We start from the raw sequence: 17,946 nt of genomic DNA, 5'->3' as shown, positions 1-17,946 counted from the left end.
AAATTTATTCTGTTGAATGAATAAAAAGCTTTGCTTAGTAATCGAATATTGACAATGAACTAGGTTATGATGTGTCATTAATATGCTCCTTAAGTCAGCTTCCTGCTTATATTCAAGAAGAGTATTAATAACCTAAATAAAACATGCCCTAGAGTGCCTTTATACAAAAGTGAAACCTTTCTTTAATGGATCACCTAGGGGACCATCAAAAAATTGATTGCCTAATTGTGCTTAACAAATGGCTGATCCAAAGTTTACTGTAAAGTTGAAAACCTTGGAAATGCTCTAAAGCAGTGTCATCAAAAGCAGAGCTGCCCACTGGACATCTCCTTCCTCCAAGCAGGTTTCACTTCAATTACCCTCTCCCATTTAAGACACTACCAAATAACTTTTTGCCACTGAAACCCAGGTTGGGCCCCTAAGATCCAGCTGTGAATCATTTGTCCAAACTTAATGAGCAAAAGTGATTAACTTAGAGAGATAGCAGTGGGTACAATATGGTCTTTTGGTTTTCCGGTAAACAGCTTATACTTCTCAAAAAATGGTCTGAAAATCTCAGGCAGAAATGCTGTCTGCCAGGTTCCCATGTAACAGTTGTGCCAGTGCTACCATGACTCTCTGCCCTTTACAATAAGAACATAATGGCTATATTGGGTCAGACCAATGATCCATCTAGCCCTGTATCCTGTCTTGGTCTGTGGCCAGAGCTTCAGGGGAAGTGTACAAAACAGGGCAATTTTGGAGAGATCCACCCATCCTCCCCTCCTGGCTTTGGCAGTCAGAGCTTTAGAGTTGCCCTAGGCATAGGGTTACATCCCTGATCATCTTGGCTAATAACTGTTGATTGACCTATTCTCAGTGACCTTATCTAGTTCTTTTTTTAACCCAGTTATTCTTTTGGCCACCAAACATCCCATGGCAATGAGTTCCACAGGTTAGTTGTGTGTTTGTGAAAAAGTAGTTCCTCTTGTTTGTATTCAATCTGCTTCCTGTTAATTTCAGCAAGTGACCCCTAGGTTTTGTATTATGGACTAGAGTAAATAACACTTATCTATTCACTTTTTCCACACCACTCATAATTTTATAGACCTCTAGCCTATGCCGTTTCCCCCCCCCCATCTTCTCTTTTCTAAACTGAACAGCCCTTATCTTTTTAGTCTCTCCTTGTACGGAAGCCATTCCATGCCCTTTATCATCTGTGTTGCCCTTCTCTGTTCCTTGCCCAGTTATTGTTTTTGAGATGAGGTGACCAGAACGAGTCACAGTATTCAAAGAGTGGGCGCACCATGGCTTTATACGGTGGCACTACGTTATTTTCTGCCTTATTTTCCATTTTCTTTTCCTTTCCTAACACTGCCCAAGAGTGTTCGCCTTTTTGACCACTGCTGCGCATTGAGCTGAAATTTTTGGAGAACTATCCACGGCGATGCCAAGATCTCTCTGGAGCAGTGATGGTGAATTTACACCCCACGGTTCTACCTGGCATTATTTTTCCAGATGTGCATCACTTGGCAAGGCTCACTGCTGGATTTCAATGGGGCCCAGGGGCCTGCCCTCAGCAGGGAGGTAACAGCAGCCCACCCTTGCACCTGGCCACGCTTCCCCCAGCGCCTCCCCTCCACCTGGCACCACCCCCCAACAGCCCATTGGCTTAGGCCAGCAGCCCACAGAGAGCAGGTCGGCAGGGGGCGGAGCGTCCTCTCGACGTCACTCCGTGCCGCTCCAACCAGCCAGCGGGTGTCCACCCCCTCCCCGCCCCGAGGGGGGAGTCGCTCTGGGGACGCCCTAGGCGGCGGCCAATCAGGAGCGGCGGCACGCCGGCAGCGCACGTGGCCAATGGGGAGCGCTGTTACGTGGTGGCTGGCCGGCGGGCTGGGTCTGCTCTCTCTGCTGGGGGGATCCGCGGTGACTGCTCGAGCGGCAGCCGCGCGGCGCCCTCCTGGTCGGAAGGTGAGGCTGGGACTCCCGGGCCGGGCGCGCTGGTCAAGGCGGGGGCGTCCTGGCTGCTCACGCCGGTGTGCGGCTGCAGCGGGGCCCTGCGCCGGCCAGGGGGTGTCCCCCTGCAGTGCCCGGCCTCTCCTCCTCCTCCGTCCCCGCCCTGGGGCTGCAGCGCCCCGGCGTAGCGCCGCGCTGCTGTGTGGGGAGCCACGGGCCTTGCGCCGCTCACCGTGGCTGCTGGGCGTGGGTCGCCTGCCGGAGCCGTGGAAGCCGCCTGGGCAGGGAGGCGCCCTGCACCGCGCTGGAACCGGCTGCCGGCTGTGCGGGCGCTGGAGCGCCCCTCTAGCCCTGGGGCGGCGATCGGAGACCCCTGGAGCCGGAGCAGGCACGTGGGCCTTCTGGCAGCGGCATTGACCCTGACTGTTCTCCACAGCTCTGTCCCCAGCAGTGGGGTGGCCGTCCCTACCGCTCTCGGAGGCAGCGATGGAGCCGAGTACAGCGGAGTTAAGACTTTTCCAGCCTAAATATGCTTTTACTCCTCCATCCGCCCCAAGAGAGAGAACAGGAGCAAAGGGGAAGGGCAAATGGGGGTGTAGCTGGTGCAAGAAAGATGGTGAAGGAGCCACGGAAGCCACAAGGCCAGGGGGAGTGAGGAAGGGTATAAGTCATGTTCATCAGCAACCGCTGCTGAGATTTCCTTTAACACTTGCCTTCTTATTATTCTCTGTATGGTAGATGGAGACTCTCAGGAGCTGTGTTTGTACCAGGTCTGGTGGTGGTTTGGGAGTGGGTACCTGTGAGGAGGACAGTTTCCTGTATTTTGCTTATGGCAGTAACCTGCTTCGGGAGAGGATCCTGCTAAAAAACCCATCTGCCACTTTCTATGCTGTAGCCAACTTGCAGGTCTGTATCTATGGGAGAGATGGAACCCTGTATTCCCCTTTCCTTTAAGGCTACATTTCTTTGGCACATATAATTCTGTGTTTTAATTATGGTTTCAGGAATTTGGGGAGGAGGCATAGCAGCTACATTAGGGAAAATATTTGTTACATTTCACTAACACTTAATTTTACTTTTAAGCCTGTAGAATGTTGAAGTACGCTTTGTGAAGCTCTAAGCTCGTGTCTGAACGTGACCTGAGTAGTGCTGGTGCTGCCTTCATCCCTCGGCTTCATAGGCTACCTGAATTGAAAATACTTTTGGCAGGGACACTGTGGGCACCAAACGGCATGTAACTGAAAAAGTTCTGGGTATTTAGAGCCCCTCCTAGATAGCCTTAAATGATTTACTCTTATACTGGCCACTGGAGGCTCTCAAAGCACTTGGCAAACATTACTGAATTAAGTCTTACATGTATGAGTGAGAGAAACATTATTATGCCGATGGTTACAGATGAGGAAACGGAGGCATAAAGCCTTAAAGGGACTTACCCAAGGTCACCCAGCTCACGGCAGAGCCCGAATGTAAAACCTGGATCGCCTGACTTCATGTCCAGTGTTCTAATGAGATCATCCCTTACCCTTCATAATTCTGCTTATTTATCAGTTCTGATCTGTTTGACGTTTGGAATGTAACCCCATTGCCCCCAGAGTCAAGTTTTCCAGTCATCTTGGTTATCATGAACTTCTCATCTTTTAAATACATCTAAAACTGGGCATCCAGTCGATATCAGACCCAGAGTCAGTGTCATGTAGTTTATCCTCCAGGGGGCAGACTGGAATCAGTTTTGGTGAAGATCTTTGCATTAACCCTTTGAATGAATTTCAGAAATAATAATGGAAGGTGACTAAAACTCTACAAATCCTGATTGGCTAAGAGTTGCATCCATTTTTTTTAAAAACAACCAGTGTTAGCAGATCAAATGTTGTTAAAACTATGAGGAAAATTGTGCTGAAGTTGTACATTTAGCAGGTTCTAAACTATCAAACAGCATAAAGTGTAATGCAATGAAGACTTCAAAGAGCTCCTTGAAAAAATATTTTGCTACATAAGGGCACTTCTTCCTGAGAGAGAACTCCCACTGAAACCAGTAAGAGTTTGGCTGAATTAAGAGTGCTGGTTAGGACTTCATATGCCAGGATAAAGAGTGCCAAAAGATGTAAATGAGACATCTGAAAAAGAGAGCTTATTAAACCAAAAATTTTCATTAAGAGCTAGATAAGCTCTCATAATCAAGACATTTTTACTTTAGTCCATCAAGTTACTAACTTCTCATTTTTCTTATGCCTCAGTATTGGAATATGTCTGGTATTCTTTGAAGGTTCTGCCACTCAAAGTGATGCTGCACACACATTTCAACAAATTGCACTGAGGCTGGAATTACTTACTCTGCAGTTTCGTCCTGGGGTCCTGGACAAACTGGTGGCTGAAAGGAAACTGGGACAACTCAGTTTTCTAGCAGATAAATAGACGGGAGCAAGTCTCTCCTTCCCCAGGGATAGGGTGGTTTTTAGTATCTCTTTCAGAGCCAGGCCTAGCACAGTTCAAGGCTTTTTATGCTGTCTTGTCTGGGCATAAAGGGAGCTTTTCATCAGTGAATTGCAACTTCACGTTTCTTGCAAAAACATGATTATTTTGCTGGCTTCACCGGAAGCATGAGTGCATCTTTGAATTGTGCATCTTTGAATTGGGGTTGAAATGTACTGACACAGCCTTGTTGGGAGAGCCTATTAACCTTAGCTGAAGCCAGTACTGCTATTACTATCTGACATCTGCAGGCAATACATTCGCTCATAAATGTGTCATAAAGTAAGAGTTACAATTTGTTTTGATTTTTAATGTTTCCACAATTTTTAAAAATACATTCCCGTGCAAATAGTTGCTTTAACAACAAATATATACTTTCCCTTGTGTGTCTGAAACCCAGATGTTTGTAGCGCTAGGGATGTGAAAGTGACTGCACTCCAAACTGAGAGAGAGACAAAAAGTAAACGGAACATAGTGACACACGGGTATTTTTTATAATTTTTACTTTGACCTCAGATTTTACTAGTAATCTTGGTACTGAAATTGACTTGTTTACAATATCTGACTTAATTTGAAAGTATCACTTTAATGTTAATCACCAAAACTCAGGCCATGTCTACACTGACACTTGTGTCGGCATAACTTTTTTGTTGCTCTGGAGTGTGAAAAAAAACAGCCCCGTGAGCGACATAAGCACTCATGCACAGCACTATGTCGGCCAGAGACGCTCTTCTGTGGACAGAGCAACCGCCGCTCGTTGAGCTGGTTTTATTATGTTGGTGGGAGAGCTCTCTCCAATTGGCATAACACAGCTTCACGAGCGCTTTTATAGTGGTACAGCTGTGCCACTGTAAGCTTGTAAGTGCAGAGGTGGTTTTAGTGAACATGCCTTCCATAATTTTGGGATGCAGTAATCTTAATGGTCTAGCAGCTGGGATGTATTACTAAATTTTCATTGAATTTGCTGAACAGCTATCAAATGTTAGTATATAAAGTTTACTTACACAATATTTATTATTTAAAGCACCTTAGTGTAAGAATTTAATGTAAACTCTGACAGTTAAATAAACTACCTTGCTCATTCAGATTTAAGCTACTGATCTAAAGATTTCCAGTATAAAAGATCTTAACAGTTGCATCCTTTGTTCATATCAACATATCTATTTGAATGACTTGTGCATGGTGGTCTAGTGCCAACTGGAGGGAAAGGTGAACTCTATCAGAGGGTGTTTGAAAGTTCCAAAGACTACTGTGATTAATATCAAATATATGGTCATAAGTGTACTCCTTCAACCACCAGTCTTCTGGCAATTAGAGCCTGATCATCTGAAGTGCTGAGCACTTTCAAATATCACTGACAAGTCAAAAATGCTCAGCACATCAGAGGCTTCTCAGCACCTGGCAGGATCAGGCCCTGAAGGAGAAGATGAAAGTAGCAAAGTGCAGTATCTCTAACAAAAGAATGTTGTGTGAGACTTTTTGCCCAGTTGCAACCTTCAGTTTGTTTACTGACTTTCAGGTTATGCAGTATGTATGTTATGTAGCAATGCAAGTTAACTGTTCTGATCTGGCTCTCAATTTCTGGTTGTTTAGAACAGATCTATGAGCTGTGCAGCGTGCTAACACAGGCTGCTTTTGATCCATTGCTCCTTTCTGATTGTTATACTGTGTTTCAAAAGGAACGGAGATCTCAGAATGAAAAGGCACTACACAGATTAACAGTTGACTTCTGATAATTTCTGTACAGTGAAACCAGGTAAGGCTGATGAGACAAAACCAGCCTTGGAATAAAAGGTTAAGAATGCTGACCAGGAGTGTTAGCTTTCACAGAGAGAAGTAAGATATCAGTGTGTAAAGTGAAGCAATCTGAACTTTGGGGGCGGGGCTGAGGGAGTGGAAATGAGTGGTTATGGTAAATGGACAAGAGAAAATAAGGAACACAAGCAAAAAACAACTAAAATTGGATCAGCATTTAGGAGAGGGGCAAAAAAATTAAGGGCATGAGCCCAAGTCGTGCCCAGAGCCTTTATTGCTGTTAACTCCCTTAGGCACAGGAGATGCTGAGCATCTTACAGAATGAAGTCCAAAGTGGTCTTAGAACAAAACAGGAAAAGCTTCAGAAAGGATCGAAAAATAATTAATTTTTCTTAGAGTATCATCAGTGGGCTCAGTTCTGTACAAAACCAGAAAGACCACCTCTTTAAGGGAAGGTGGGCTCAATCCTGCAAACATTTGCCCATGTCTGTAACTTTATGCCTGTGACTTCAGTGGGATTACTGGCGTGCATACAATTACTCATGCTTGAGAGTTTGCAGGATCTAGCCTGGAGTCTTGAGTGATATACAAGAATCTGGTGACCCTTACACTCTGAAATCACTTTGTAGCAACTCATGGAATGGCTGAGGATTAGTGTTCACATAGGTATATTTCTGTTTTAGAGAGCATTTTGAGAAAAGTTGCCTTTTGGAGGGTTTAGTTGCACCCTCTTATATATGGGGCATATTTTGTAAAACCACCTGTTGCATCCTCATGGCTTATTGAAGATCAGACAAGAACCTCCAAAGTGTAGAATTTTTTTTTAAGCCCTTCAAATTTCAGAAATATTTTTAAAGATTGAAAAACATATTTGAGCAGATCTGTAAGAGGTAGCTCACTTCAGAAATTAAAAACCTTAACAACTAAAAACACTTTAAAGGGACATCAATTTGAAATATAGTCACTTTAAATAAAGGAGGGGGTCGCAGCTTAAAAGTAGTTTAAAGAACTTTGCTTGTTCTTGAGTGACCCAGTCACTGGTGTTGGTACCATTATGTTTTCCTACTTTTCTTTAGAACGTTTCTCTACACTGCTGCTGGATGAAAGACCCACACAAACTGGAGACTGGCTGACAACTGATTAGTCACTCACCATTTCCATGATGTGCTGAGTGCTGTCTGATGCCCAAAGTAAAACTGAAAAAAACAGAAGGAAAAGTTTTTCCTGTATTTTATTTTACAGGAAACTTTATAGCAGGGGTCTCAAACTCCGTTTACCTTAGGGCCAGTACCAGTGCTCAAATCCTCCCTGCGGGCCAATAATGTCACTAAAGATGGTGTTCAGAAAGAAAACATTTATATTGTATTTTTTATTTCGAATTTCTTAGAAATAATAACTGTCCTACAAGTTTATACAATTCCTCACCTGCTAGAGAGTTTTTAGTGTTTGCCAGACACCTGGCAACACTTCAGTTCTGTCAGTTTGTTGATGTTTGGCCTTAGCAATTGAGCAGTTGAAACCTTCAGGATTGCAGCAAGGTGTGCATCAAATAGTTCTGTTTGGTATTTTGACTTGTTTATATTCACTGTGGGGAAAAAAGTGACACTGCCTCCATGGCTGACTCTGCCTGGCAACTAGTGATGCTGCCTCCGTGGCTGACTCTGCCCGGGGACTAGTGATGGTATCTCTGTCCCTCTCCCCCAGCCAATAGGAGCTGCGAGGGGCAGTGCCTGCAGCAGACATTGCCAGCAGTGTGGCTGCATGTGTCTCCTCTGCGGGCTGCAGTGGGGAGGTTCTCTGGCCACAGACGGCCCGTGGGCCGGGACTTTGAGACCCCTGCTCTATAGTAAAATTAGGTTTTACTTGTGAAAACAGGAGGTGTGTGAGTTCTAAAAGAATCTCAATTTTGCACCTACAATGGGTTTAAAAAAAAAATCAGATGAAAATATCCTTTAGAAGTCTCTCACCTATTGTTCTTACGGGTAACACCCAAGAATATTCTAACTGAAGAATTAGAAACTTTTTTCAGTTTACTTTGTGCATTTGATAGCACTTTCTGCCTACTCGCTTTTGGTGGTCAGTTTCAGTTCCTTTCTTTTCTCATATGCTAGCATGATGACTTCTCACATGCTGGGGCAGCTCAGATGCCTGCTCTTCCTTATGCCCTTCAAGAGGGTGTTCACAAGTAACAGCAGCACCAAAAGCTGAGAAGGAATAAGCAGCTGACAGGCATGTACACGGAGAGGAAGGGGATAAAGAGGAGTACTGGGCCCTAACAGGTTTGGTGCTGTGGCTCTCGGGCTCACCCAAAAAACCCTTCTAAACCTTTGATGGGCAGCAGAAAACCATTACAGAAACAGGATTTTAACTTCAGAGAGTCACTGACATCCCTTTAACATTACTGTATTGTATTTAATGTAGAATGTATCTATTACACTGAGATGAAGTTGTGGCTCTTTCTCTGCCAGTCCCATTTTCTAGCAACTCTTGTTAGTTGTTTGGCCTAAAAAATAGAGATATACCCAGATCTGGGCCCAAATTTCACAGTGCAGCTCCATCCTCACTAATAATGAACCTACCATCCCTTTCTTCCTTCCCCAAACCCATTTTTTTTTCTTGGGGCCTGATGAAACTCCCACTGAAGTCTGCAGAAAGTATCCAGTTGATCCCAGTCAGAGCTGGATCACATCCTTAATGAAGGAAAAGTAACTATGCTGGCTCTTCTTGTAGACTTTGCTTAAGCTCGTACTTTGTTAAGAAAACCCACATCACTGAGTTTAAGTGGAAATTGATCATCTGTATTGGTTTAATTTGCAGGATTTTAAACTCGTTTTTGGCAATCATCAAGGCAAACCAAGTTCTTACTGGCATGGAAGTACAGCTACCATTGTTCAAAGCCCTGGAGACGAAGTGTGGGGAGTAGTATGGAAAATGAACACTAGTGATTTAAATTCGCTGGATAAGTAGGTGCATTCTAATGTCTTGTGTCACTTTAGAAAGCAAGCCAAATGCAATGGTTATTTTTCAGTAATCAGTGTGGTGGGTTTGTGTTGGACCAGGGAGAACACATTGGATTCTAAAACACAAATTTAACTCCAAAATTATCTCTAATGCTTTGGAAGCTGATAAACTTAACATTGCTTAAACTTGAGAAGCAAAACAACTTTAAAGAAGGGCTTTGATATGAGGAGAGGATTCTGAACTGTTGGATTGAACTTAAATTCATGTCAGTCACTAAAAAATTGTTGTAATCTCCCTCCATATTTGCTAATTATAAAAGCTCTTTGAGCAAGGTTTTCTGCCTTTGCAGCCAATATCTGTTTTGTTCTGCAGTGGAGAGGAGATGATACTGAGTTTGACATTGTGATTTCTATGTCAGTAGACTGATATGAGCACCATATTGGGACTTCATCTTGGGCTCCAGCAGGAGGAAGATGAACTGGGCTGTGTAGTAGAGAACTAGCTCTCTAATGCTAGCAAAGGGAGCTCTTGGAAAAGCCACTAATAAAGTAATTTTCTAAGTTTGCAACAGATTTCAAAATGTTCACTTTGAAGTTAGTCCCAACTATAAAGTAACTAGGGAGCAGAATAGGAATCTCTTGTGGCAGTTAAATGAGGAGCATGGGAACTGTGACGATTCAGTTGTCCCTCCCAGCGCAAACCTGTCCTGCCCCTGTTCAGTGACAACTTAGATAGCTCTGTCACCTATCAAATTGCTTGCCTGCCTGCCTGCATGCTGGAGAGCATTGAGGCAGTACATGGCTAAGAACCTCAGAAAATCATCCCTCTCTTTTGCAGGTACCTTAATAAGGATTTAGGAGCCTAACTTTAGACACTGTTTGGAAACTTTGGCCAGAGTTCTGTACTTCTTGTTTTATTACAGCTCTTAGTGGCCTAGTTTATAAAACTGAAATTTCAATTTGCAGGTTAATGGTGTGTGAGTCTGAATCTGCACGGGGCTGAGTGCTCTCAGCCACCATTGACTTCAGCACCTCACAGGATCAGGCCCATTGTGAATGCTTTCAGGATTTGAAGAATAAAATTCATGTTACAAAGTTTAGTTTGGAGACATTGGAATTAGATTAAATCTGAGCAGTAAATTACCTTGTGTACTTCTTACTGGGGAGAAGTCCTCACTCTTTCTCCTACCCAATTCTCTGCACCTTACTGCTCCCACTAGTGATCATACTATAGATCCTGTCTCTTTTCTACAACATCTTAACTTGCCATGCGTTCCTGAAACCTAAAATACTTCACAGAACTAAAGATCCCATAACTATTTCTGTCTGTGAGGGAAGATACTGCCTTACCAGCACTGTCAGGAAAGAATAGGTTGATTGGTAAATAATTGTAATTTGTACTGTGGAGTTTTAAATCACTTTTAATGCTAGTGAAAGGTACCTGATTGGCAGCCCTGGAGACTGAACTGTTCTATCTCAACAGAAAAGTTACAGGATGGGCATTAGCATTGCTGGCTTGCTCCCCCAACAGTTCACGAATAGGTCCTAAAGGTGATCTTCGAAAGGAAAGAAACTGGATTTGTCCTCTTTGCTTCTTTATGACCTATAAAGAAAACCTGATTTAAAAAAAAATCTAGTGCTAGTCTTTTCACTCGATATTCACCGTCTTCCTGGTGATCTGGTATAATTATGATGGAGTAACCATGAAGTGAAAAGTGATAGGAAACTATTTTTATCAGATGTTAAAAATTTGCTTTTTGTGTGTTAATGTAAACTTTTTCCCTTTCAGCACTCCTTGCCCTCTAGAAATAATTAGTAGGATTTCTACCTGTTAAAATGCTTATGTTCGCTTTTGTTCTGATAACGTGGCAGTGTTTAAGGACTATGGCCCCAATCCTGCAAAGGCTTACATTATGTCTACACTATGGACCTTACAGCGGCACAGCTGTACCACTACAGCTGTGCTGTTGTAAGGTCTCCTGTGTAGCTGCTCTTTGCTGACAGGAGAGAGCTGTCCTGCCAGCATAATTAAACCACCCCCAATGAGCAGTGTTAGCAATGTTGGAAGGAGAGGCTCTCCTGCCGACATAGCACTGTCCACACCAGCACTTTTGTCGGTGAAACGTATGTTGATCAGGTGTGTGGTGTTTTTTTTCCATATCCCAGATCGACAAAAGTTTTGCTGACAAATGTGCTAGTGTAGACAAGGCCTTAAATGTGTAGAGCTAAGCACAGACATCAAATAGTCCTGCTGAAATCAGTGGGACTGTTTGCACTTTGTAGTTGCACACATTTGTAAGTGTCTGCAGGATTGGGACATAGTTATAGCTCAAATAGATTAATTTTCCTTATGTTATGTTGGATTATTAAACCTGAAAAATCCAGTTTTGCTTTTTACTGTGTGTTCACTTTTTGCACTTTTTCTCATGGACAATGAAAGTAGTCTTTGTTACTTCTGTTTTTGGATAATGTGTAGTCAATTTCACTTTTAGCTAGTAAATGAGGAACTAAATCATACAATGCTTGGATTGCAAACAAAGGAGAGGGATCTTTGTGTCTTTGCTTTCCTTGGTATTAAACTTCTTGGAGGCACTTCTCTTGATCGTAAGTTTTTGGAGGCACTTCTCTTGATTGTAAGTTTTTGGAGGTTTTGTCTTAGCCTAAAATTTACATTTCATAAAGTTTGTTTGACCTGACACTTTTTCTTTAAAATCCCAGCAAAAGACACTATTGGCCTTTCATCTTTTTCCCCCTGCGATGACCCAGAAATCTGTTTCTAAAGTTTACATTCTGTTTGTTTGTAGACTGCAATCTTGCTGTTAGTTTCATGCAGGCATATAGGTCTGCCTGCAGTGAGCCAGCTGGGGCCATACTCTGCTAGTATGTTAAATCACTTGTAAAAGTGATTAGATGTTTTCATTTGAAAATATAATTTGTCAGGTACTTGGATACCATTGTGATCAATACTGTTAAAACCTAGACAGGTATTCTAATTGGTCACATTTTTACCTGTCATGTTCAGCTAAGCAGTTAACTATCTTATCTAAATTCTGTCCCTGATCTCATGACACTTCAACTAAATTCACCCATTACTGTAGCCAATTTATTTAGATTTGTATTAGAAGCTAATTTTAACTCTTTAGCACTTTTTTTTTTTTATCCACTGTCCTCCCCTCGCCCTTGGGCAAATCTTTCTTTTGAAAGAAACTAGTTATGGCAGGTCTCGATATAATCTTGTAGCTCATTACTATTGTGCAAGTTCTACATACAAACTGTGAGGTCTGGGCATGTTGTTGGCAGTGCTGGGTTGTTCACAAGGATGTGCTTTGCCCGAGAACTTTAGGAGTTTCCTCACTTTAGAATGATCTCTCTTTAAAAATAATTAAAGGAGCAAGGTAAAATTTTTTAATTGTTTCATTATCAAAGTGGAACTGACCCTGGCATTGTCTTTAATTCTGATAATTTCATTGTGTGCATATTGTGGATTATCAAATTTTATTTATATAACAAACATTAACTGATTCACAGGAGGTGCAGAAAGTAATGTTACTGTTAACTTGCATGGTTACAGGGATAGATTTGCTGTTACGCTATTTGTTCTGGATCTAAAAAATAAGCCAATGGTGGTATTCACTTTTTTATTTCAGTACTCCGAGATACAAGTACTGATCAAAATTATTGGAATACATTAATATTACTCAGTACTACAGCTGAAAAGCCACCTTGCATTTAACATGCTAAAACTCACCTATTCAAATACATGTTAGTTTTCTCCCCTGTATTGGTGGTTCGGAAGAAAAGAAATGTTTTGATTCTTTACAGGCAAGAAGGAGTTGAAGATGGTATTTACATTCCAATAGAAGTTAACCTTCCAACGCAAGAGGGAAAAGTACTGACCTGTCGAAGTTATCAGATGAATGATTGTGTTTGTGATCTCCCATCACCACAGTATAAAAAGGTAGGCATCATCTAAAAAGAGCATGAACTGAAGTGGATATTATATTACTACTTGCCACTTAAAATAGTCTCTTACAACAGGATTTGCTACATAGCATAGTCCCTTAAAACAGCATTTCAGTTCTTTCCAAATGTATCAAACCAATACATCCCTAGTGTTAGTCTGCTGACTTCAGTGAAACTAAACCAAAGGTAAATCTGGCCTATTGTATGTAAAGCATGTGCTCTCACCCATGAATTGCTTCATCCTCAACTCATTTGCAGCCACCTGGGAGGTGGCGTCAGCTGCTCAAAAGCACTCAACAACTTTACAACATAGTTTGGGACAGAAAAGATCACTGTACTCAACTGAAGCCACAAAGGGAATTTCACTGGACAGAACTTAACGTCCTGACCTGGAATCTGGCAAGGACATAGATATTAGTATCTCTGCTCTTGTAGAAAGTGCCATAGAATCTTTAATGACTACAGGAAGTTAGTCTCTTGGCTTGACCCCTCCAACATCACAGGCCCTGTAACACTGTTCTGGGGCATTGGTCTAGTACTTCTTAGCATATGCACAGCGTGCCTCAAGTGGCATGTGACCAGGATTCATCACTGAATTTGGACTGCTGGTTGGATCATTCGCTTCCCTGGTTTGGGCCGGGAGCGTGACATGTACACTGATCTGTCCCCCCTGCTTTAGTACTGATTTGGAAGAAAAAGTTCCATGTGCGCAGTCACCAACACCACTCTGCAGCACACTGATGCTTTTTGGAGGTGTGCCTAAGCACTGAGCAGTCCTGACTTGCTTAGCTGGTGAGGTCTGAGGCCCTATCCAGAGATGGTGTGGCTACGTGTCTAGAAGTGTTTAGCTAATCAGAATTACAGATAAAATCAACAAGTTACCATAGTGACTTTCTACTGAAAATAACTAACTGGGCATGATTCTTTAACCCCTATGCATATGTCACTCCTTTTGACCCAGGGGTCCATCCATATGGATCAGCTTGCAGGATCAGAATCTGTTTTTTGTTAAAGAACGCTAACCCACGCACCGCTATTGTGCTGGCCAGCCATCGCTCCCCCTTATTTTTCTCCCAGACGGATCTTTTGGGCTATTTGAAGAAATACACTATGCTAATACAAACATCAAGGTTGATTTATATATAGTCTGGGGCTCTCCTTGCCATACTGCATGTATACCAAGATAATGGAAAAACTGATCTTTTATTTGTCAAACAAAATTGCCCCTTACAAGTAAAACTTTACAAGGCAGTCATCTAACTGTACACACTGTAATATAATATAGTACTACATATGTACAGTTAGTCATGTATTTTTTGTGACAAAACTGAAACAGTTACGGAGTTGTAACTTCCTGGCTTGTGTATTTAAATTCTCTGCTGTATGCTTGTTAACCTAGTCATTGTGATCACAATAGTATCTTGCTGCCTGAGCTTTTAAAACATGCATATATATCTGTTTATATTGGTAATTATATCAGTTCTCTTTTCTCACTGGCTCCCCTCTCTCAAAATAATTGTATCGTCCGGGGTTCAAACCAAATTTGACTCTTCGTTGTAGTCACATCAACTCTGATGCTGCCTTCTGTAAGGGAAGTGTTCTCTTGGTCTAATTTCTTAGGTTTTTTTATGGTTCTACCTTTTTCTTCAATATAAAAGGATTATATTTAAGAGGACGAATAGGGCTGTTCATGTCATATGGCTGTGTCAGTGACTAAATGTGCTGTGTGTACATGTGTGTGGTACCTGGGATAAGGGGTTTTTATTTTTGTAACTTCCACCTCAGTAATTTCCTGTATTTTTGTTTTCACTTCCCGTAAATAGTTTTGGGTTATACAACACGCTTTCATTTATCTTATGTGGGGGAAGGAAAACTTCAGTAAAATAAACAGTAGAGAAACTGTCTTCACTTATGCCACATCTAAATGGCTTCTTTGCTACTGTAGTTCTTAGTCACATTCACCACCTTCCATTCAAATTAGAAAGACCCAGCAGCTGTTGGTGCATCATCTCAGGATTTTTTTTAAATAACTCAAGCGTTCTAATTATTTCTCACTTAGAAGAACTTATGCTAAGGCTGGTTGAAGACTGAAATCCTATAACTTGAAGGTGGAAATTAATTTACTCCTGGGGGAATTTTGCACCAAAAAATTAAAATTTTTGTGCACAATATTTTAAAATTCTGCATATTTTATTTGTCAAAATAATGCAGTATAATCACTCTGGTTTCAATTATTTTGGTAATTTACAATGGATGGAAAATGGGAGTGGGGAGCATTGGAGGAAATCCCCAAACACCCTTGCCTAATAGTAATGTAGCTAGGTTTTACGCTTTATTTCTAGTTATTAGTCAACAAATATGTGCAGCCATATGCTCAGTGTTACATCATAGGTAACTAAGGAGCAAGTGAGGACTGGGGAATCAAACTCTCAATTTAGATTGGCTACTGACCATTTCCAGAAAAGGAAGTAGAAAACAATTCATGGAACACATTTTGATAAGAAATTTTTTCAGTCCAAAAAGTTAGACCAATTTTAATCACTAAAGGAACATAAGCATTTATAAGGCCATACTGTCCTTTACACCACTCTGGCTATGTAAAGGAGTCTTAAAACTTTTACACCTGTTTTATATTCCTGGGGGAATTCACTAAGCAGGCAGGCTGCTACATTCTGCTCTGCTTGAGGGGACAGAGCCTGTCCCACATCTAACTCTTCAGAAACACACTGAAGCCCTGCCCTTCCACGCATGCTACAATAGTGAGAGAGAGGCACAGAGTCTGTGTGTCTCTCTCTCTCTCCCATCACCTTAAATGGTACTATTTTTACACAAGTAAAGATTTGTGTGATCTAACTCTTTCATTGTAAAGTGATAAGTTTTTCTTTTAATTGTAGGTCATCTGTATGGGTGCAAAACAGCATGGCTTGCCAACTGCCTATCAGAAGAAATTAGAAGCTATAGAAACGAACAACTATGCAGGACCAGTATCAGTCTTTGAAGAAATTGAAGCTGCTATTAAAGAGAAGGAAACAACAACTCAGTAGAAAAGTATCCCCAAAATATTTCCAGTTCCATTTCCTTGCCTGATTTAATTCTATGGCCTGTGTTATACAGGAGGTCAGATTAGATTATCACAGTGGTCCTTTCTTGTCTTGGAATATACGAATTTTTCATTTTGATTTAGGCATCTGTCTTCTCGTTATACTGATTAGCAATAATTTCCTTCTTTGATAAAGAAGGGCAAACTTGACACATTTGTGTAGTTCAGTAAGGTATTGGATTGAATATGCAATTTAAAGTCCTGTTCTTGCAAAGACCTATGTATATGGTTAAATGTGTGTATCACATCTAAAGTTAAGCACGTGTAAATCTTTGCAAAATTGAACTTAACTTTCTGTAGTTCTCATACAGTGCTGGCAAAGTTCATATAGTTCTTTAATGCATCTATAAGCAGAAAGAACTAAAGAGAAAAGCCAGCTTGATAGTCATGTGCACATGCTACTGTGTTCTAGGATTAAGAGTTGCAGGATCAAGCTACAGTTCTCCAAGCAGGTTTAAAAAAACTTTTTTTCCAAATGTACATAAGGTTCATTGGGATGCAAAGCTGGGAATTAAGCTGATACCAATTTGGATTTTTACATATCTAACTTCTGTAGCAGGGGTGCTGAGAGCCATTGAACCAAACTGTAAACCCTGTATATAATGGAAACCTCTTCAAGCTGAGGGATGCGGAAGCACCCCTTGCACCACTAGTTCCAGCACCTATGTTCTGTAGAGCAAGATTTTTTTTCTTTGTCCAAGAGGTGTATCCATTTGATTTTAAAAGTTAATCATTGGCTACTCTTTACCTTTTAGCTGTGCAATCACCCCCTGTGTACCAATATGTCATGCCACTGGATACTGGTCACTTAAAAGCCAGTTTAACCAAGAAAAGAAAGGAATTTAAACACAAATATTTTCCAATTCATGCCCTTAAGGAAGTTACCAGTGAAGGACAGCATCCTACCTGTAATGGTGTACTATTTTGTGGTATTGCTAGGAGTGGATGAACCAAGTCAGATAAAATAACTCTCCTGAATGGATTTTTTAAAAAATTCTAAAGAGTTGGCTAACTACTTAATTTTTTTCTTTAAATCACTGAATGCCTTGAACTTCCTGACTTCTGCAGGAAGCAGACCTAAGGCTTGATGAAAGCCCATAGGAATCTTTTCATTCACCTCACTTTTTTTTGGATCAGGCCCCAATAAAGAAACACTGAAGTCTCTCTGAATTGTAGCTGCAGCCTAGCTGGAATCAGAATATTGTAAGTCTTGCACAAGTTCCTAACCTTGTGATACTTTCAGACTAAATTGAATGATTACTTCTGGGGAGAGGGGGCAATTGAACAACTTTGGGAAACACAACAACTGAATATTTTTTTTTCTTTTGTATTTAAGATCTGTATGCAAAGAATTTGTCCTTGATATCAAGGGGATATGAGTTATCTTCAAAGTTACTATGTGATTGATTATGACATCTGACAATATGCACACAGGAACTGATAATTGACCTTGTCTTCCCCTCATAAACTTCCATATTGGACATGTGCCATAGCAGTGCACTTCACATCCGCATGTCATGTGAACATCTCCAAAGTTTATGCATTTCATTTGGGCCCCATCTAATTCCCATGTTCTCTGTGTGTAAAATATAAATATGTATGCACTGAAAGTTGGAGTAAATAAAAAAGATTGCAGTCGCCAGATTACTTCTGTGTCTATACAGTGCACAGAAAATGAAAATTCCTCTTGATTCAAGAATGCTCAGTGTAGCTTGTGTAGGCTAAAGCTGTTTGCATGAATGCGTAAGTGAAAGTTGCCATATT

General features: G+C 41.4%; 1 protein-coding gene across 1 annotated transcript; it reads left to right on the top strand.

Annotated features, from left to right (window-relative positions):
- Positions 1-1,808: 1,808 nt before the first annotated feature.
- GGCT (gamma-glutamylcyclotransferase) lies at positions 1,809-17,007 on the top strand. The gene is made up of 5 exons (XM_074943286.1): positions 1,809-1,950; positions 2,674-2,841; positions 8,977-9,122; positions 12,942-13,077; positions 15,977-17,007. The coding sequence occupies exons 1-5, from the start codon at positions 1,837-1,839 to the stop codon at positions 16,124-16,126; spliced, it is 714 nt and encodes a 237-aa protein (XP_074799387.1). The 5' UTR covers positions 1,809-1,836; the 3' UTR covers positions 16,127-17,007.
- The last annotated feature ends 939 nt before the right edge of the window (positions 17,008-17,946 follow it).

The sequence above is a fragment of the Natator depressus genome, chromosome 2 (assembly GCF_965152275.1).
Source record: "Natator depressus isolate rNatDep1 chromosome 2, rNatDep2.hap1, whole genome shotgun sequence".
Lineage (NCBI taxonomy): Eukaryota > Metazoa > Chordata > Testudines > Cheloniidae > Natator > Natator depressus.
This window is presented reverse-complemented; position numbering and strand designations above follow the sequence as displayed.